Source organism: Clupea harengus, chromosome 8, assembly GCF_900700415.2.
Source record: "Clupea harengus chromosome 8, Ch_v2.0.2, whole genome shotgun sequence".
Classification (NCBI taxonomy): domain Eukaryota; kingdom Metazoa; phylum Chordata; class Actinopteri; order Clupeiformes; family Clupeidae; genus Clupea; species Clupea harengus.
In genome coordinates this window covers 15,531,539-15,553,292 of record NC_045159.1, presented here as the reverse complement: position 1 = coordinate 15,553,292, position 21,754 = coordinate 15,531,539, and the positions used below count along the sequence as shown (strand labels likewise).

General features: G+C 44.5%; 1 protein-coding gene across 3 annotated transcripts in view; it reads left to right on the top strand.

The window, feature by feature from the left end:
• Positions 1 to 21,754, top strand: part of klhl13 (kelch-like family member 13) — a 79,501-nt gene that overhangs the window by 25,603 nt on the left and 32,144 nt on the right. Inside the window, exon 3 of one of the 3 annotated variants that reach the window (XM_012841461.2) lies at positions 21,672 to 21,743. The exons of 1 other annotated variant lie outside the window; for it this stretch is intronic. In XM_012841461.2, coding sequence (XP_012696915.1) covers positions 21,672 to 21,743 — 72 coding nt within the window. Of the gene's footprint in view, positions 1 to 5,772; positions 6,302 to 21,671; positions 21,744 to 21,754 lie in introns of those variants that run through there. One more of the 3 variants, XM_031572060.1, reaches the window with a different exon arrangement.

Sequence of the window (21,754 nt, the reverse complement as noted above, 5' to 3'; positions counted from 1 at the left end):
AATTTTTATTTTTAGCTAGGGTTTGAAAAGTCAACTAAAGTATAAAGTTCTTTCTTACCCCATTGTTTCTTCTCTTTCTCTGTTCTCTCATTAGCCTTGTCCAGCTCCTCTGCAGTAGTAATGATTCTCCCCCCCCCCCCCCCGTGTGCCCTAGAGTCCGTAGGGGAGTGTGAGTGCTGCTCACATGGCTTTGGCCATTACACGCCTGTGTTCCCCTCTAAACAGCGGATAACACCCAGAGCCCAGACCATCTCTGTTCTGTCGATAACCCTTCCCCTCTCACCCTCCCTCCCGCCCTCTCTCCTCCGTTAGGAGAACAGTGTCGCTTGACTTTTGTCACCCAACACTCACTGTTTTGGGATGTCTGGTTTAAGCTCTGGGCTTCTTTAAAGCAGTTTTGTTAATGTGCCTGTCTCTGAGGAAAAAAAAGCCCCCATAGGAATAAAGTGAAACTTAACTTAACTTGAATTGGATTGAATTCACAGTAATGGAACAGAAGGGGGAGCATTCAGGAAGAGGGCTACACTGCTTGTTCCACCGCATTGAATGCAATCACCAATAGACCTTGTGGAAGAGGAGGAGGAGAAGAGGAAGAGGAAGGAATAGAAGGAAAGCAAAAAAGAAACTGATGCGCCAATGATCTCAAGGACAAACTGTTAAGATTGTCCGGCTGTAAGGTCGTTGCTTATCCCAGTGTTAAATGTGGACGTGTGCAGCCATCAGCATTTACCCCCTTTCTGTTTACCGCTCGCATCACCATTGGTGTTTTTAATCAGTTTGACAGGATCTTGCCTTCTGGTAATTACTTTTTTACCAACAGCTGTTCCATCCTCAGCCAATCGCTCAGTCACATCTATTCTGGAAAAGAATGTGAATGTGTCACTCATAGGAGTGGAAGTCACTAACTTTAGAGTGTGACAACCCTGCCCCGGCCACCTACACTAAAACAAAGCTAGCATTAGCTTAGCGTTGTTGGTGTGTCATATCTGCAACAACCTGCCTGGATGCATTCACGATTTAGATAAGCTTATTTTGTTTTGCTTTAGTCAACACCAGTCATTCACTTAGCGCTACAGACTGAATAGTTGGGGCTTAAGGGCACTGTCACATGTCCAGAATGATCTATCTATAGTATTTCTATATCTGTACTTGGGACACACACACACACACACACCATACTGTTATGTTCACAACTTCCTCCTTTGCTGAACCCCATTTTGATGCTTATGGCTATGAATACCGTGTAATGCTCTATTCAGCACATGATGGCATCTTGTGCCTGTTATTGCCTGGCCGGTCTTCTTTATTCCATATCTAAAGTCCACAGCCTAAACTGAGTAGCATGACTCTCTGGGAGTAGGTAGGTAGAGTAGGTATCTTTCCCCACTTTGGTACACATTATCAGGACCATCTTAATGAATGCCGTCTTTCAGGCGTAGAACAGGCCATTTGCAGTTGGCCGTGGACTCCATTGATTTTGATTTGGCCTGAACTTGTTAGACTCGCCTCTGGTTGTTCATTTGTATACTGATTAGCGTGCTAATTGAGGTGTCTGTTAAAGGCCAAAAAATGGCCTCGTTTGTCTTGCGGTATCTTGCAGATTGTTCCGGAGACGTTTTCGGCTCTCATTTGCGCTCATCCTTGTTTTTAATCTTTTTTTATATATACTCTTTAACTCGTTTAAAAGGGGTCATTTCAGAGAAAAACAGATTAACAGGTATATCCAGTGCAAATGTAATGGCTGACCTCTTCATCTGATGGTAACCTACTTGCTTTCTAAGAAACTGAACTACATCATGACATGAGAATCAAGGGTAATGGAGCTTAATGGAGACCTTACATTTATCCGCTGTCTTATTCCAGTGGTATTTGTGAATTTCACTTTTGGCTTGATTGCTGGCTTTCATGGTCTCGTCTAATCACTGAAAATTGCATGTTGTGTTTTGAAAGACCTTTTGAGATGTTGTTTCATGTCATTAGTGTGTACCTTAAGTATAAACAGTAAGTAAAACATGTGGGACTTTGCACAAAGGTCCACTGTAGCCGAACTACAAAGAGTAATTCATATTAATGTGTGTTTTGATTGAGATGTTTTTTGTTTCACACACTTATGTTTGAAGATTCATATGGCAATGGGGGGAATCAATGCTAGCTACAGGGCAGAGCTGCTAAACTACTGAATAGCACACAGACTTGAGGAGGAGAAGAGGTGTTATGGGGCTGTGGGCAACATTTATTTGTCTTTTGGATGCCTTGGTAGGAGATCAGTGTTGCCTCAGAACATGTGGTTAGCATGTGGTAAACTGCATTCGTGCTAATACATTAATTCGGGCAAGTGGCGGCCTTCGTTTAGAAGCTTTGCCTGAGGGATCTTTGTGGCTTGGCTTAATTTGGAGATGCCGGTTTTATCTGTTCTAAGTTCACCACAGACTTTTTGGCCATGGACTTTTTTGGTGCTGTGTATTTTGGTGCTGTGTATTTCGGCAATCAATACCATCTTGGTCATGTCACATTAGCCTGCAGCGGTTGCAGAGCGATCGCCTGGATTTGGCACAGGGGCATTGCTTTGAAAAAAATCAAAGCGAACCATCTGAACTTGATTGCGTGGAAGCTTGCTGTTTGTCATGTTCAGATGTTTTATTTGTTCATGCGTGGGGAAAGAGGGTGGGCTATGGCGAGGTTGTGCTTTGTGGTTTTTAATGAATCATTGGAATTGCAAATAGTGGTAAAAGGATGTAGGAAGGGAGGTGTGCCCAAACAGAATTCATTATGAAATCTGTCTCTTTAATTAAAAACTATAATTGGACAGCATGAATTTTTCATCTTGATTTTGCCACTCGTGGATCAGTGTGGACCATTTTTAGATCTTGATTTTTTTTCCTTTTTTTTTCTTTCCATTGTGGATAGTAAAGTAGATGCCATCCTTTTCAGTGTATGCATGTATAGACCTAGATGTGACTATCTAGTAGAGTGATGGTATTTCATCAGCAGTCCAGAGAGAGCTGAAGTGTGTCACAGATGATTTGTGTGTCTTAATCATGTATTATTGGAAGAGAAAAAAAACACGACTAATGCTAAGGGAGTGAGAATGTGCAACATGTCTCTTACACCGTTGGAATGCGTGCACATTTGTAGATAGAGTGGTAATACCGCAAAGTGTGTTTCCTGAGATCAGGACAGTTCCTCTAAATGAAATTGCATTCCTGACCTCATTACTAATGTACAGTCGCAATGGGAATGTGAAATGGCTTGGCCACTATGCCTTCACCAGTCCCTGTTGCACTTCATTGAGTTTTTTTTTCATTTGCAATCTGCTATCAATATGCATATGAAAACATAGGCTTTGTTGCTATATGATTTGTGTATAGCTGATTTACATATCACTCACATAAAACATATAGGATCTGCCTTTTTTAAATGAGGCAATGGACCACAAGATTTTTCCCCTTGCCGTTTCTTGAAAGTGTGTGTGTGTGTGTGTCCACCCCCTGGTCTGTGTGATCGTCTGTCTGCGCTTCTTTTCCCTCCCGCATAAGGTGAGGGAAGATCTCCTGCTCAGGGTACATCGTGTGCAGGCGGGAGCAGCTTGCGCCACCCAGAGCTGAATCCATCAAGCCGCTGGCTCCTCCAATTCTAGGATGTGTGTGTTTATTTCGGTGTGCGTGCGTTCATGTGCGTGTGTAATGGTATGGGTGTGTGGGAGGGCATGAATATTGGATGAGGATAAATGACCGCTTTGAATCTGACAGTGACAATAGCAGGAAAGATTTTAATGAATTGCTATTTTGAATGCTGTCAGTGACGTCTGCAATGCTGTTAATTAAGCATCATCAATCATTATGATGTTCTGCTGTTGTTACCCTCAAAATCCCTAAATCTGTGGGATGTATATTGGTATCAGAAGAACATTGGGGGGGGGGTGCACATATATCCTTTTGTAAGTGTGTATGTGTTTGCGTGATTGCATGTCGCTGTTTGTTGTAGCACATAGTTATGCCTTCTTAATCTCTTTGTGTGTTTAATTGGCCCTTGTACTCTGAGATGGGTCAAAGTGCCTCACCCCCCCCCCCATCCCCCTACATACATACACACACATATACACACACGCTGGAATATTAATTCATTGTAGTTCATTTGTCGATTTAATGGGCTCTAATCTGGCCGCGCTCAGCCTCTCTGCCTGTAGACAAAAGAGGATAAATCCCACCGGATCGCCTTTGTCTGCTCACCCACCCGCCCTTTATCATACCAGCCCCCCTCACACAAAAGACCAGAGAGTGAGCCCTCCACTGCCATCGCGCTCTCCCCAAAGCCCAGCCACTGCGGCCACCATTACCGCCCAGAAATGACTCCCCATTGTGTTCTGAAAAAGCACTGGAGAAAAAGATTTTCTTCATTGTTTTTGCTGAATGGTGATAAATGCAAGGCAAGAGGTTTGGTTTTCCCAAGATTACAAGCGAGTGGGGTCCCGGAATATGGTGATGATGCTGGCATGTGATTGGTGGGGGGTGATGGAGAAAGATGCCGTTTGATTGGTTGACGTGGTGTGGAGAACGCCTGGAGGAAGTGTTTGTTTTGAAAAAGGAGAGGTGATGTTTTTGAGCCCCCTAGTTTCACCTGTGTGAAGATGCTAAGTGAGTTGATGAGGGTTGATTGTTCAGGTGTGTTGGCGTAAGTCTTTAGGTTTAGAACAGATAGACAGTGTTTGGGTGCATTGGGTTGTAGGCATCAAATTCTGTTTGGAAGGGAGAGGTCAACCTTGGGGTTGAGGCCTGTCAACTGCCCGGTGACATTGTTTACTGTTAATGGATCTGGATATAAATACAGTCGAATTGAATTGCGTTTAGTGGCTTGGCACTATTGGTATAGAATGAATGATCTTCAAATCACAGTAGTGCCCAACCCCCCCCCCCCCCCCCCCTTTGTGATTGTGTGGTTCTTAGAGAATTGCCTAGTAACCCATATTAACAGACTCACTCATTCCAAGACCCTTGCTGTATTCAGTCACCCCTTACATTCTAAACCTATGTTCCTTACATCACACCTCTGGCAGTGTAAAATAAATGCAAATATACATGGAGACTATAATTTTAGTAATGTTGGTAAGAGTGACATATTGCTATGAGAAATGTGTCTATGACTCAAATATGTGCTGGTAGTAGGGGTCCAGGAGTTATGATATAGCCTACGATCAAATGCAGGATCGTTCTGGTGCGAATTGCACAGTGCATGCACAGGAGATGACATGCTCTGACTGCTTGACAGCTCCGTGGATGGACTGGGTGGTAATCGCTAAAACGAGCCGTGTTCCTGGGTTTTGAGTCCCGCATTCAACTTGCTTGGATAGGCAGTAGACCTGACAACGGGAGAGAAACGCCGGCGGCAGATTCTGCGCTCCAAGTCCCGCATCCTCCGTGACGCCGTGGGCGAGGCTGTGTTCGAAATTGCCCCGACTGAGTTTGCTGCCGAGTGCGAAGTGCGTCTGAAGTCATCCGCCACCACCACACATCACTTTGAAGCAATTGACTTACCAGCTCGTCAAGAGTCGTTCATATCACATAGATTCGTTGCAAATCTTTTAGCAAGTTTGCGGATTTTATATAGGTTTAGTTCTGATTCATTAATACGTGATCCTTTCGCTAGATAGATATAATGTGGACTGCGTTTGAAAATCAGCCACTGTGCCTGCGCAGTCGTTTTCCCCCGTGTCATTCTCGCTCTGCCTTTCACTCCTCCCTCTTCCCCAGTTCTTCCTATAACAAGCCCGTTACTGCAGACGGCTGTGCTTTCTAACCAGGTGGCACTATTGTTGAGCTGCCGGGGCAGTAGCATCGCTGCGCCTCTGCACGCATCTGACAGGAGCGCAGGCGCCTTTTTTTCTTCCCCCCTTCATCAGGAAGTGTCACACAGCCTTCAAATATCTCGCTGCCGGCAGACAAGGAGGCATCGATTTCGCGTTGCATGGGGCAGTGATATTCGCGTTAGCCTGTCATTAGCCTGAGCTGTTAACCTTTAACTTGTTCGGCGCTCCTGCTGCTTCTGCTCCTACCGCTACCTCCATTGCTGCTACTGGCTGCGTCCTGCCATCCTCCCCCTCCGCTCTCGGTGTGGGTAGTGTGGAATGGACGCCCTCGCTGCAGCCCTGTTTATGGAATCACAGTTCGCCGTCGTTATCGCAGCTGTAGCCCTTTGGTGGTGACAACATGCCGTTGAAATGGAAAAGCGGTTCTCCCGTCAGCTGGAAATTCCCAGTGCCCGTCCTTAAAACCTCCAGGTCCTCTCCACTCTCGCCAGCCTACATGTAAGTACGAGCGAAACTAATCACTGGCTGTTGTGGTGGTGGTTACACGATATGAACCATGTATTGATACATTTTATCCGGTCCTTTTGTTTTTAATGTTTCTTTTTTTGTTTTTGTTTTTGCGGGGGTCACCGCTGTCCTGTCTCCCTCCTGCTTTTCCTCAGTTTTATTGTGGTTGTGGTGTGTTCGTGTGTTGCGCATGGATGGATTTAACGTCGTTTGATACAGGGCCGTGCGGTGACTGAATTTTCTGTCAGTTGTGTCCAGTGGCCCCGTGTTTGTCATCGTTCGCGTCGTGGTACCTCGTACCCCTCTCTCTCTCTCACTCTGCTCCTCTCCTCCTTTCCTGACCTCCTCTCCTCCATCTCACCCCCTCTTCGGGTCCATGTTTATGCGTTACCACGGTACATTTCTGTACGTTTACTCGAGAGGAGCTCGTCTTTTGCCTGGGTTTTATATGCCCTGGATTTGAGTGGTTTTGTTGCTTCCTTTTAATCGCTACCCTTTATTCACAGTCAGGAACGGCAAGGTACACAGACTGTCATAGATGCCTCCATTCTCATTACTGTGACCGCTTTTCCGGTATCCCTTTCTTGGAAGTACGGAATTTAGGTGCGTAATTCGTAGGCCACAAACAAGCGCACGCAACGATTAAGGGTATATAAAATAGGATGGGCATATTTTTAGATGAATCCCATATAGTGTGTGTGCTGTGTTTTAATACATTTGTGTTTGTATGCATGTTCTTTTTTGATTATCTTGCTTTTAATTTGGAAGCTATTAGCCTACTCTATTCCTAGAAACATGTCTTGGGTAGCCATTATTTTCCTCTCCTACCATTGTTTTTTTGTCTCACCATAAACAGGCGTGTGGATTAATAAAGCTGAAGATCAGCTGGATAAATACTTTGACAGTTCTGGGTCAAACCCAGGGCACCAGCTGATCTTTGATCCCCACTTCAGCGTCTTTTTTTTTTTTCTCTCTCCTACCTCCAACCTTCTCACCAAAGCCAAGAAAGAAGCTGAGCACTCCCACAACAACGGCTATGGGCCTAGCCTAAATTCCATACCCAGTAGGCCAGTTATGTACTGAATAAAAAGAGCCCATTTTGTGTGAAAACTGAAAAGGGATCCCTCCAAATAGCTGACAAGGCTTCATGGCCCAGATTAGTAAACCTTAAGGCTCTTTGTCTTAAGATCCTCTTGTGGTGTTGTCACACTGAACTGTAAAGGCTGTTAAAGTGCCCTTCCCTGGCTGAGCTGAGCCGAGCAGCAGAATGTGAAAGTCGCCCTGCCCTGTTGCTATTTTGGCCTTTTAGCATTGTGCACCGTGTCTTTAGCCAGATTTTATGGCGGGCGTCTGATTATAGGTTTGCTGTGGTTCCTCACTGTTTGCAAAGGGAGAGAGAGGAAGCGCCTTGCTTTGCTGTCAGTGGGGTTGAATGTGTGTGTGTGCGTGTGTGCGTGTGTGTATGTGTGCATCTGTGTTTATACATGCATTTTTCCCCTGTGTTGATTTGGTCATTTTTACTATGTTGAGCAGAACAGGATGTGGAAGTGGTGGCTCTAGAAGCAGCAGCATCCTGAAATATCCTCCAGCCTGGCCTCTCTCATGCTGTGTGTGTGTGTGTGTCCATGTGTGCAAGCAAGTTCAGTGAGAGAGAGGATGTGTCTGTGTGTGTGTGTGTGAGTGTGGCACGATCAGGATTATACTTCAGTGGAACAGGAAAGGTGAGGATTATTCAGAGGTGTGGGGGTGGGTCGCTATGAAATGAGTTTGCGCTCCCTGTTGGTGTGTTTGTTTGTCTGTTTGTGTTCAGTGTTTTTAATCCAGTAATTACACTTCTTTTCCTTCACAAAAAACGTGTTTGTGTGAAAATATGGCACCTTCTTCCCCAGACCCCAAACACACACACACACAGATACATTGAGGTTTCATACCTTGACCACAGGCTTGCCTGAGAGAGGGGCTCCTCTACCTGAAGGTCATGTGTGCTTGACTTCATATCTGATATATAAATATGGGCTGGTTCTGTCCACTCCTGTCAGCTTCATTCAGTCTGGAGGTTCATATGAATATACATTTATATACATTTAGAAGCTTTTATCCAAAGCGACTTACAAGGGAGTTGGAGCAATCTAGCTAAAGTAAGTGAGGAGAGCCGATGAGGGTATAAGCACCATTAAGTTAGTTCTAGTCAACCTGACAAGTGCTGAGAGTGGAGGTAAGCAGGAGTATATCGTGAGTAGAGTCAAGATGGTCTTTACCCTTAAAAAATTATCTCAGAATCATTAAGATGTGTTGATGTTAGGCATTTTTCCTTCATCTCTTCATGGCCCTTGTGAACTTGTTTGGTTTAACTACTGCTTTAGGCCTTACCATTCAGAAGTACTAGTCGAAAGCTGAAGGTCAATTTAGAAAAAATGCACCAATTGTTCCTAACATGCAATCAGGCTGTGAACAGTCATTGTAGCTCAAGGGCTGAATGAACCGTCAGCAGTTGTTGAGTTAGAGTTGCTGCTAATCAGGATGGTTGCTTCTCACCCAGACGGCTGTCTTAATGTTTGTAAAATGTGTGAGAGGACCTTCATTAACATGGGTCAAATTGGAGTGTTCCTCAAATTGACAGTCTTGTGTGTGTGTGTGTGTGTGTGTGTGTGTGTGTGTGAACCACTGACCACTCCTCAGTAGTCAAGCTGACACTGTCCCAAACTGTTAATTTCCAGCTGTCTCCTCGCAGCCATTTTGGGGTTTGCAATACAAATAGAACACTTTAACCACGTCTCCCTCCCCTTACATTTCAGGGTGATTGTTTGTTAAGCTAAGCCTGCCACCCATCTCTCACCCAGACAGATACAAAAAGAAAAAGTTGAAAAAAATGAACTACTTGTCAGTTGCGACATTTACAAAAAAAAAAAAAACATGGAGCACTCACCCTTAATCAGTGTGAATATTAATAACATGTCAGCCAGCACTCACACAAGTCTCCCTTAATTATAAATTATTTTTCACTCATCTCTCACACTCACTCACTCATCTCTCTCTCTATCCCCACCTCTCTGTCCCCCTGGGTTAGCATTTAACATTCACAGACAAACCTATGGGCTGTAAAAATGAAAGCTGCAGCAGTGCCACCCTGATGGGTCCCCCCCCCCCCCCCCCCCCCCCTCATTCTCTCTCTCACTCTCTCTGCTCCACACACCTGCGTTTCTCTTTACACATTTTGTCCTGAGCGCATCCAAACCAAAAGGTTTTCTCTGACCTTCTCTCTTTTCTGGAAGATGATGCAGTGGGATGGTTGTCTGCATCATAATCCCCGCGGACCCTTAACCCTTCAGCAGGGGAGTTTCTACACTCATCAGTAATGTAATATTCTACAATTCTGTGTTTTGTTTGATTCATCCTACAACATTCTAAACACACCGGTGTGACTGTACCTGATGAAGGATGAAAGGCAAACTCACACCGACACAATAAGATAAAACCGTCGCAGAGTGTTGCAGAGATGAGTTGCAGGGGTGTGAAATTAATTGTTGTAAATCGTTGCAAGCCGTCTGACGCAGTTACAAAAGAATTGTTGTAAAAAAATGCAGTTGCAAGGTTGTAAAACACTTTGCCTCACGGCTTTTGAGACGTCAGTCAAGGCATTGTGTCATGGTCAGTTTTGGTCAGAGGATAACTTTGCTGGCTAACCAGCTAGCTAGTTCATATCTTGCTACAACTAGTGGTTTAACAAAGCCGTCGTTATGGAAATTGCGGTGCTGTTGCAACACCCCACCCCCACCCCCAGGTATAAGAGTAGGTACGAGTGTGCTTGTTTGAAAGACAGTGTGAGAGAGTATAAGACTAAATTAGACCGCATTTCAAGTCAAGAAGACACTTCTTCTTTGTTAGCCTGTAGCATTAGTCCCGCATTAAGCTAGGAATGAAGGCTTGAATCTTCCTTGAAGATTTAGAAACTGGACCTCCTGGGGGACAGCGTTTTGTCCAAGCTGCTCTGCCTGGATGAAAGTGTTTTGTCTGAATTATACCGGAGGCTGCTTTTTCTCTTCAGGATAGTGCAGCCCCGTTTGGTTGTCCAATGCACATGGATACAATAAACATTGTCTACATTGAGAAAAATAAAATAAAAAAGATGCATCGTGGAGCACATCAAAGACCCCACCCCATTTCCACTTCATTTTTTATATATTTTTTTTTTGCTAGCTTTGCATCTTGACAGTAGATAAGACAATCACTGTGACAGTTGGCTTTGTTCTGCTGAATCACACGGGGTTTTTTGGAAGCATTTTTATCTAAAATGCAGTGTCCTGACCTCTATATCAAATCACTTGTCTGAAAGCTGTCCTGTCCTATCTCTTCCCCCCACCCTGCCGTCTGTGCTGGATGACTGCTGTGTCGTCCGAACGTAATTTCCCGTCTGCGAACATTTTGCCAGGACTTTTAGTTCATCTGAGCAGTTACTTTGACAGAGTTTTTTTTAATTCTTTTGTCATTGCTGTTTTTTCTTTTTTCTCAGTAGATTGGGGAGGTAAAAGGATTATTGAATAGGAAATGCTCTCCCCCCTCTCTCTCTCTCTCGCTCCCCCTCTCTCTCTGTCTGTCTTAATTTTCACTCTGTCTGTCTCTCTTTGTCTCCTTTCTTACTTTTCATTTTTCTCTTGCTTGTCTTTCTCTCTCCTTCCATTTCTTGCCTTCTTTCCTCCTTTCACTATCTGTCTGTTTTTTGTTGAATAAGCTCTGACCCCTCTCTCCTCCGCTGCACACCATTCATCGCCTAATGAGTCTTTTAACACCTCACGTCAAGGCGGAGGGAAAGGGGAAAGGGAGATGACAGTTGATTTGTCACAATCCCCTTTTCCCCTTCGTTTTCTCCCCCCTCATACTATTTCTCTCTGTCTCTCCCTCCTTTCTTCTATTTGTCTTTACCATTTATCTTTCTATTCCCCTCTTTGTTTCTATCCTCTCTCCTCTTTCTTCCCCTCCATCTCCATCTACGAGTGGGATGTTTAATCTTGTCGCAACAAGAGGAAACGGAAAAGTCCAATTTTACTTAAGAGCGATGATGAGGAGGAGAAGGACTTTAGACGTTTACTTTTGCCCCAAGGCAGAGACGGGGAGTAGGCCCACTCTTACCATCTCAAATCCATTACAGCTATCTATAGGGATGAGAATTGATAAGATTTTAACGATTCCGATGCCTTATCGATTCCTGCTTATCGATTCAATTCCTTATCGATTCTTTTATCGATTCTTATTGGGCAAGGGGTGAAAAAAAGAGCACAAACGGGTTTATTTACATTAATTTTCTTTTATATATTTTTTTATAATGCTGCACACACCATATACAGTATGTATACATACACATTAAAAAAAAAAAAATAACCAAAAACATTTATACATATTTCTCTTGAACTTAACATAAAACTTACATAACTTAAATAAAATGTATTCTGTTTAATTTAAACATGTTCCTAAAAATTAACCTACCGAAAATCTGGGGCATCTACCGTAGTAAAAGGGTGCAAACCTTTCACCACAAACTTAGTCACTGCTCGGTGACATTGGTTGATCCTCTCCTCGGTCATTTTATTTTTCCCTGTCTCGAAGAAAGGATGGGCTAGAGGTGTACAAGACGTGCTAGCTGTAGCCTGTGACCCAGACAGACCACCAGCCTCTGAACCGGTCTGACTCTGAACGTCATCAGCTAAATTGGATGGAAATGGAGATTATTTATATAGTGAAAGCTGGTTTACACAATGAAACAAATGGCACTAACAAAATCGCTGAATTTGCGGAGCTGACATAAAGCCACTTTAAGAGGGGAGGCAAACACTACCTCTGCCTCAATGTAGGGGGCTGATAAATGGAAGATTCTATAGCTAAGCTAGCGTAGCTATATGCTAAGTTTAATAATGGATTAAAAGACGATATTCTCAGTTTAATAATGGGTTAACACGATAACGCGAACGTTTGCTGATAACACACGCCCTCCGATAATTAACACCGTACGATCAAACATTTCTCAAAACTGGACTTTCAATCCAAACGTGAAGTGATCAATAATGGGAGACCAATGCCGGAGCTAAAATGTATGCTTCAAACGAAGGGACATAAGATAACTTGATCGACTACACACAATAAAGACAAATTGCTTCACACAGTGAGTGGTTGTGATCACTTTTGAGGAGTTTACCTTGGACAGAAAGATGAAGCGCCAACGTTAGCTGAGCTGCTGCATGCATCGAAGACATGACATTCCTGTAATTTAATTCCATGCTGTGTGTTCAAATGCTTATTCATATTTGTTGTATTTCCTCCCTTCGACGAAATAGACTTTTTACACAGGTTACAAGTGGCGTAGGTGTCATTTTTGTCGTGTGAAACTTTAGAACGCTTCTGCCTAGTTGCCATGTTTGCTGCAGTCTGAAGAAGAAACTAAAAAAGTTCGCGCATGCGCAACGCCACAGAGGACCGATAGCAGAACCGTTAAAGAATTTGGCTGACGATTCTAAACAATCGGTTCACTAGGAACCGGTTCTAAAAAAGAACCGGTTCTCGATTCTCATCCCTAGCTATCTATCTAAAGACTGCATGCGACACAAACACACACACACACACACACACACACACACACACACACACACACACACTACTGAATATAAGTGTAGTTACAGATGTGCGCAAGTGTATATATACATACACACACACACACACACTACTTAATGTGCAGCTATGACATGCATTATTTCTTGATTTTACTGACCCCTTTGGTTGATGATTTGATAGTTATTGACCTTTTAACTCCACTGTGTATTCATAGTGCTCTAAACCTTCATAAACATATGAAGACATGGGTTTGGGGGGGGTGGGGTTAAGACTTTCCTTATCTAAACCCTAAATCTCTTCTTTTTAAATCGCCCTGAAGACCCCAAAAGCAGCCACCATATTAATTTCATGGCTGGCTACGACACTCCACGAGTGTAACAAACGAGCAGAATCAGCAGTCTCTCTACATACACACACACACACACACACACACACACACACACACACACACACACACACACACACACACACACACACACAGACACAGACACAGACACAGACGAGAATTTATTTACCGATGCAAACTGAACAACATTCCAAGACAAAGAGCAGCCCCACTGCGTCAGAAACCAGGTCCTCAATCTTTTGTTTTTTTTCTCCGCCTCCCTCGTTCTTTATTTTCTTCTTTTACGGCCGCAGCCATCTCTGAGGAGGGCTTGGCTCGTTTGGTGGTAAGTAGAGCAGCTCTTAAGCGCTTTGGCTGATTTAGCGTGAAGTGTTGCAAGCTTCTTCCGCTTCTCTCTTCTCCCTGCGCATCAAGCAGAGCACTTCTCTGCCTAGCAGGGCTGAAAGCGTCCGGCAGAAACACCTGTCTCCTCGCCGGCCTGCACCCTTACATGGGCAGTGACGCCTCATGACTTCCGCTCTGCTCTGTCGGGCTACCTAAGATAGACGAGCTGGTGACTCACGCACAGCCAAACAGGGCAGCTGCTGGCGTTGCTCTTCTCTGTTCTCTCTCACATTTCTGTCTCTCATTCCTGCTCTCCTTCTCGCTTCCTCTTCCTCTCTGCCTCTCTGTATCTCTCCTCCTCTTCCTCATTGTGTATTTATATAGGCTTTACATGCAGGCCAAAGCAAAACAATTGCCATATTGCAGTAATACTGGAAAATGCAAATCATGTCCAGTGTAGAAGTCCCGCCCAAGCTTCATACATCCATTTTTGTCATGTATGAATCATTGATCTGCACATATGCAGTCACGTGCGACATGTAAAAACATGTTTAAAAATAACTAAATTACAGTGCTTCTCAAAAGAAATCCTGCAGCCACAGGTCGGGTGCCTGATCGAGAGACAAATAAAGGGCCTCTGGAATGTTTCCGTGTTAGAGTCTGGAAATATAAAATCACATTGTGATGATGTAAGTGTAGGATATAAGGTTTTGGGCCAATTCCACCCTGTAATGTGGGTGTTTGTCTATACATGATATACCACACATCCTCACAAACCTCCTGCCTCTCTCTCTCTCTCTCTCTCTCGCTCTCTCGCTCTCTCGCTCTCTCTGTGAATCACACTGTTGTCATTCTTCTTGTGGGCTCGTATGTGCCCGTATTTGGTGTGTGGATTTGGTGTATATCCCCAAGTGTTGCACGGCACACCGACACTGAAAAAGAACAACTAGAGTGTTAAAAACAGTACGATACCGGCATCTTGGAAGAAAAAAAACATAGATTTGACACAAATGGCTATTTCATCTGGGATATAGGAATCTGTCTCTTAAAGCACAATGCTAACCACCACCATCATATATGACATATAACATTGTGCTAGTGGTGTGTGTTGCGGGAAACAACCCTGACTGAGTTTGTAATATGAGTCACAGCAAGCGTGAAGTGAGTCGAGAGCAAGGGTAGAGAGTAGACAACTTTTTCGAGACTAGACTTGAACAGATGGCAGCACAAGTGAATTATGGAGATATTCTGCCTATAAAGTGGCTGAAAAAGGTGTGCCCCTAAACATAGCCATACCGCTGTGCAAGCGCTGTTTTAAAAAGCCTCTCGCAAGGGCGGCAACACGTAAAACTTGGCCAAACATCCCAAACTTTTCCAGGAATTCAAAGACCAGCAGGTGATGGTTAAGGAGTTCACTCACCTGTTGTGTCCATGCAATCAATACAGATGCATATACACTAGTCCTCACAGCATCCCACAACAGAAATGAACTAATGCCTGCATGCATTTCGATATAGCTGACAAATATAGTCAAAACATGATTTCATACAGAGAGATTTGGCCATTGCCCATTTAATGTATTATATATACTGTATAAATACAGCATCAGAATTTTTATGATTTTTATTTTTGTGTGCAACATACGCCTACAATATGACAGCCTAACCTACTCCTAGATTATGATGTATCTAAATATCCCCTTCAAAATGTTTTCTAGGTATAGTATCAAAATTCATGACTTGGTATCGTATCAAAACAAAAATCTTGGTATCGTGACGATACTAGTGCATACGAATTATTATTTATCATTTCTATCTATTATTTTCCTCTCCATTTCTTTATCTGTTGTTGTCTTTCTCTTCTCTCTCTCTTTCTTTCCATTCTCCCGCTGTTCCTCCCAGTCCTAGTCCCCTGACACTGTGTGTGTCACATTACCCAAAGACCACTACACGGGAACCACACACACACACACACACACACACACACACACACACACACCTCCTTCAGCCCTCAGCACCATTCTTCTTCCCACCAACAGTCACATCCTCACACACATCAAAAAATGCTGTTTGCTGTTCAGCCACAGCAGTTCTGAAACGCCAAGAGTCATGTCATCTTATACACACCAAGAAATGCTATTCGTTTTGTTTTGCTATCCTTTAGGCTACAACAACACTTCTCAAGTGTGTATTTTGAATGGTCTTTCAGTGCCATTCAGTATGACGAGTTCAGTACTTTTCAGACAGGCCCTCGGTAGTAATGGCAGAGTTTTTGTTTAGTTTGTTTGGGTCTCTGACAGAGGAAAAGGTCACTCCAGACCATCTTCTCGTTTTCCTGAAAGCAACTCAACTACCACCATCATTTTGAACATTCCCTCTCTCTGTCGCTCTCTGTTTGTTACCATGGTTGCTTGACGACGAAACAGTGCAATGGCTGTGGATTCACTGGTGACACCTCAGGCCTAAATTCCATCAATGTTGACACTTCCATGTCACAGTACAGCAACGAGGTTGCTTTTATTGCTCTTATTCTCTTCCAGTTGCTCAAGAAAGATGGGGGGGGGGGGTCGAGTGTTTGGTTTTGGGGGGGGGGGGGGGGGGGGTTTGAATGTATTCCCCAAAAATATCTTTGCTGAATGAAGCTTCATTCCGCGGCTCAGAAACTAACAGGTTTATCAGTGCGGCGCACAGGTGTGTGACTGTTGTTAACGAGCGTTAACGAGCAAGTGGGTCGACTCATGATTGTGTATGCGTGTGTTGGGGGGGAGAACATCCTGCTGTTTCACGAGCACAGCTTCACACTCCCTGAGCTGTGTGTTCGTGCTTTGCCTCTCTTGCTCTCTCTCCTCATCTCCCCTCCCCTCATCCTCCTAAGCCTTGTTGCACAGCCTCAGGTTCATTTCTGTTGCGTTCAGAAGTATGAGAACCGCAGACGCAGCTAAGCATAGATGGGGGGGGGAGAATAAAACTCACCAGCATTTGCATCGCTTTCTTCTGGAGTTTTAAATTAGAAAAAGCCCAAAATGTCGATAATACGCATAGCTTTTTTTAGCTGCAGGGTAAGAGAGTGTGTGTGTGTGTGTGTGTGTGTGTGTGTGTGTGTGTGTGTGTGTGTGTGTGTGTGTGTGTGTGTGTGTGTGTGTGTGTGTGTGTGTGTGTGTGTGTGTGTGTGTGTGTGTGTGTGTGTGTGTGTGTGTGTGTGTGTGTGTGTACATACATATGATGCGTGTGTGTGTGTGTTAGTGTGTCTGTAAGCGCATTTGTACTGTGATGTAGTGACTCATTTTTGGAGGCTAGATGGATAACTGGAGGGAGGCTTTACCTTTTTGCTATGTTGAAAAGAAATGTCACGACTTCCTGCCTCTGCAGGATCTCGCTCTCTCTCTCTCTCACCACCTCCACTTTGAGAGCGAGACAGCAGGGGAGTAATAAGATGGCATGATTGGACTTTTTATATGGATTATAGGGGCCTAAAGACTTGCAGCCGTGCTGACATTGCATTCGCCTTTGCTTGAGTCTATATCCTCATCACATAACTTAAGCCTTTCCTGTGTGTGTGTGTGTGTGTGTGTGTGTGTGTGTGTATATAGCCACATTTAGAGAAACTATCTAGAGAGGACAAAGAATCGTCATTCCAATGATCCCCACAGTTTTGTCTCCTTTTTTTTCTCCTCTCTTCTCTCTCCTCATCCTCTGCCTCTCCCTCACTCTCAGGAGAGGTCTGCTGTTAGATCAGCATCTAGACAAATTACCCTCCTACCTCAGTCCAAGCCCTTCCCACCCGCCAAGGAATATTAAAACTGCATTTTCCTTTTATGAATCTCATTTACTTTCATCTCGCTTCCCCTCCGTGTGTGTGTGTGTGTGTGTGTGTGTGTGTGTGTGTGTGTGTGTGTGTGTGTGTGTGTGTGTGTGTGTGTGTGTGTGTGTGTGTAAATAATGTTTGCTCACATGAGAGCTAAAGGACTAATTAGAAGGCCAGGCTCAGGGCCAGTGGAGTTGAAAGGAACACTGAAGGATGAAAGTGGGAAAATGTGTTAAGGTCAGTCACCGAACTTCTATATTGATGTATTAGTTTGTTTATTTGTTTGGTTGTTTACTGATGTCAGGGAACAGAAGCTGAGGCCAGCGTGCGATCAGCGTGGCCAGCTGTCGGCCCTGACCCTCTACCTGCTCCCCTCCATGCTTTTATTAGGATGAATTATTAACCAAATATGTTATGCTAATTCTACACTTGCATAGCCCGGATGGCACTGTCCTGCGCTCTCTTCTGTGACCTTTACGAGCTGAGAGTGACCGACTATTACAAATTGGCACCATGTTGCTACAGAGTGTGTGTTGTCCCGTTGGAGTGGGTGGGGAGATGTGCGCGGCTGAAGGCCCGGCAGACACCGGCTGTTCTCGGGGAGGCCGTTCCAGCACGTTAGCCATGAACCCACTGCCTCAAGCATGGCTGCCAGGGGACCGTGACACACTCTGCCTGTCTGTCTCTGTCCCTGTCCTTCTTTCTCTCTCCCTCCCTCTGAGTTGGTCAGTTTGGCTTCGTCTGTCTGCCTCTCTCTTTCTTTCTCTTGCTCTCTCTTTGTCTGTATGTGTGCTCCTGTCTGTCTGCCTCTCTGTCTCTGTCTGTATGCGTGCTTCTGTCTGTCTGCCTTTCTGTCTTTCCTTTGCTCTCTGTCTGCATCTATTTCTATCACTCTGTGTCTGTCTGTCTCATTCCCTCTCTGTCTGTTTCTGTCTGTCTGACTCTTAAATTACCGTCTCTGTCAGTCTCTTTCTCCTTCTATTTTTCTCATCTGGTTATCATCTTCTATCTCTGTCTTCTATTGCTGTCTTTCTTTATGTGCTTCTTTTCCGTTGTTTCTCTCTCTCACACACACACACACACACACACACACACACACACACACACACACACACACACACACACACACACACACACACAAACTCTTCTCTCCCACACTGATGGTCTCCCCTGTATTCTTCAAGCCTTTCTTTGCCCCCCCACTCTCCCACTTCCACATGGCCGACGCTCACACTCATGGCCGCGTGCTGATTGGGCGGTTTATCACGTGTCAGGCGGTCATCCCATCTGCTGCTTTTATGGATGCAAGAGATGTCCCAACCCTGTCCTGTCCATCTATCTCTGTTTATGTCCGTGCCAAAGACAAAGTCCTCAACCTCGCGTGTGATTGAGGTGTTTGTTGTCCTGCCGACAGGGGTGGGGGCAGTCTGATCGTCGGCTAGATGAGGGTTGTTTGTGGTTGAGCAGACAGGCCCTGAGCTGACACACACACACACACACACACACACACACACACACACACACACACACACACACACACACACACACACACACACACACACACAAAGTTGTCATGCTCTTGATGGCTGTGTTAAGGGTGGGGAGCATTATGGAGTGACACACTGGGAAGGAGTGGACCATCTTCTGACCCAGAAAAGCATCTCCACCACGATCTGAGTTTTATTTTAGAATGGCCATTATTAATTCGTCATTTTACCATTATGATTTTATGTTGAGAGGTAGAATGAGAGAACCAACTCAAAGGAAAACAACATGTACACTATAACAGCACTATCACCAAACAGTGCACAGTTGATGTGCAATGAAGTGGTTCTTTTTTAAAGAGCTCACGCTGCTGTTGCACTGCAGGATAAGGACTGAATGCTCTTCACACTTCAGCATTTATTCATGATTTTTTTGTATTTGTTGTTTGATGACTCAGTTGTTTGACTCAAAAAGAGTATAGATGGTTGTTTGAGTCGTACAACCACATGAGACGGACCAACAAAAACTGAACAGCAACTCCTTAAATGATCCTTTGAATTTGTAGGTCAGCGTGCAGAGATTCTGGCTGGATTTGTTCCAACCATGGAGCGTTCTGATTATTAGTTAGATAAGGGAGTCCAGGACCGACTCTAATGCCTGCGTAACACGCTACAAGAATGTTCTTCTCCACAGATCATGGGTATCAGTGAAACTCTCGCTCTCGCTCCCTCTCTCGCGCGCTGCATAGCCTATGTGGGGAATAGAATTTCACTAATATTTATTCCGACAAACAGAACACAGCATTCCAGGATTTGCCCACAACAGCCATTTTGGGTCAGTGCTGTATGAATCACCATCTGGAGTAGCTATATATATATATATATATATATGTGTGTGTATATTGGTGAACACACAAAGCAAGCTCAGGTCTAAAATGGCCTCCAGCTATGTCTTTTCAAGGTTTTGTGTGTTTGTTTTTTTAAGGGGAGGGGGGGGATCCAGAAAGGACCTTTCTACTGTCTCCTTCAGCGAACAAAAAAAAAACTGCCCCAGGTTTACTGTGTGCTTCAGGTTGTGCCTGTCCCCACTGACCTTTAAGCTTTGGCAGGCAGGAATCTGGAGAAAGTCATATCATGGTTATAGAGATGTACAGCATTTCCAGTTATGGCTTGGTGCAAATAACGCTCTGGGAAGACAACAACCAGCTCCAACCATCTGCAGTACCAATTGGCTAAACTGTTTCTGCTTGTTCCTGCACTTCTTCCAAGATGGGAACCACCTTGTCAAGAAATCTGTGTCAGAGCCTCTCAGAGAACCCAGTGTTCTTGGGGCTTTGAGGGCGCATGGGTAGAACCCAGTGTTCTTGGGGCATTGAGGGCGCATGGGTAGAACCCAGTGTTCTTGGGGCATTGAGGGCGCATGGGTAGAACCCAGTGTTCTTGGGGCATTGAGGGCGCATGGGTAGAACCCAGTGTTCTTGGGGCTTTGAGGGCGCATGGGTAGAACCCAGTGTTCTTGGGGCATTGAGGGCGCATGGGTAGGCGCTTTTGGCTAGGTTTGTCTTGTGGCTTGTATCCGTCTTGTGAGTGCACTTTCTTTGCTTTGGTTTTGTCACCGGGAGTGTTCTAATGTATTTTAAAATGTGTTCTAAGTGTATCTCGTCAATTATTAAGACACTTTAAAAATGAATTAAGCCACACTCCCTCACCCCGCCCATCCCCCTTCCCCCCCCCCCAAAAGGACAGCAGCATACACATGCATAGTTACACACACACACACACACACACACACACACACACACACACACACACACACACAACTTTGGGTTAATGAATTTCTTTATAATTTAACAGTTGCAATGTAGCAGTTGTTTAACACCGCTTTTGAACTTTTACTCCTGCATTGGTTGTCTTCCCTAAAGCTGACACGGTCATAGTAAACCACAGGCCCCTAATTCACCCCATCCCAACCCCCCAACCACAGCAGACAGGGCGGGTAGAGGGAGCTAGACTGGCAGAGGAGGTGTGCACTCTTCCACGCCCTGGCACTGGTGGAGTGCCCACCGCCGCTAGGGTGCCCGTTTTTCATTATCATTGTCATCCAGTTTACAAAAGCAATTAAGATGAATCACAGACACACACACACCCTGCTCCAAAGCCCTCCCCCACATCTAATTTAAGCAATTTAATTAATTATTCCCAAGCGTTTTTTCAAAGGCAAAACGCTGTGCCGTTTCCTTTCTTGAATGGAGAGGAGTCTCTGTTTCTCTCGGCTGGGAGGAGAAGGCGAGAGTGGAGAAGACGAGAGGGCAAAAATAGAAAGCGTTTCTTTTCTTCAAAGAGAGGGTGGCGCCGCTGTGCAATTTGTGCACACAAAGTTGTGTCTAATGAACTTTTGTGCACTAGTCTGAGTGCGTGTGTGTCTGTAGGTGTTGGCAATTGATATTTAGTCTGTGAGAAAATTTGTCTGCGTACGTGTCAGTTTCTATGTGTGTCTGTGTGCACGCATTTGATTATGTCTATGACTATGACTATATCATTGGTCATAATTTTCTCCCATCATGTATTATAAAGGTCTTGAGTGTGTTTTGTGTTGAGTGTGTTTCTCTTGTTCCTCTGTTGTCTGTTGTGGTCATTTGTGATGTCAGTCAGGTGCATTTGGTCATGCATTATGCTCCTGACTTGTATGTTTGTGTTTGAATGTATGTGCTGTTTTTATTTGTTAGTTTGTGTCTTAAAAAAAGGCACTTTCGCTCAGGTTTTGTGCTGTTCTTTTTTTCTGTGTGTGTGTTCATTTCGGCAGCCACCAACACTCCTTTGTGGTGTGGACAACCCACTCTCTCCTCGCTGCCTCTCCAACTTACCACCTGACGGGGTAAATGCACC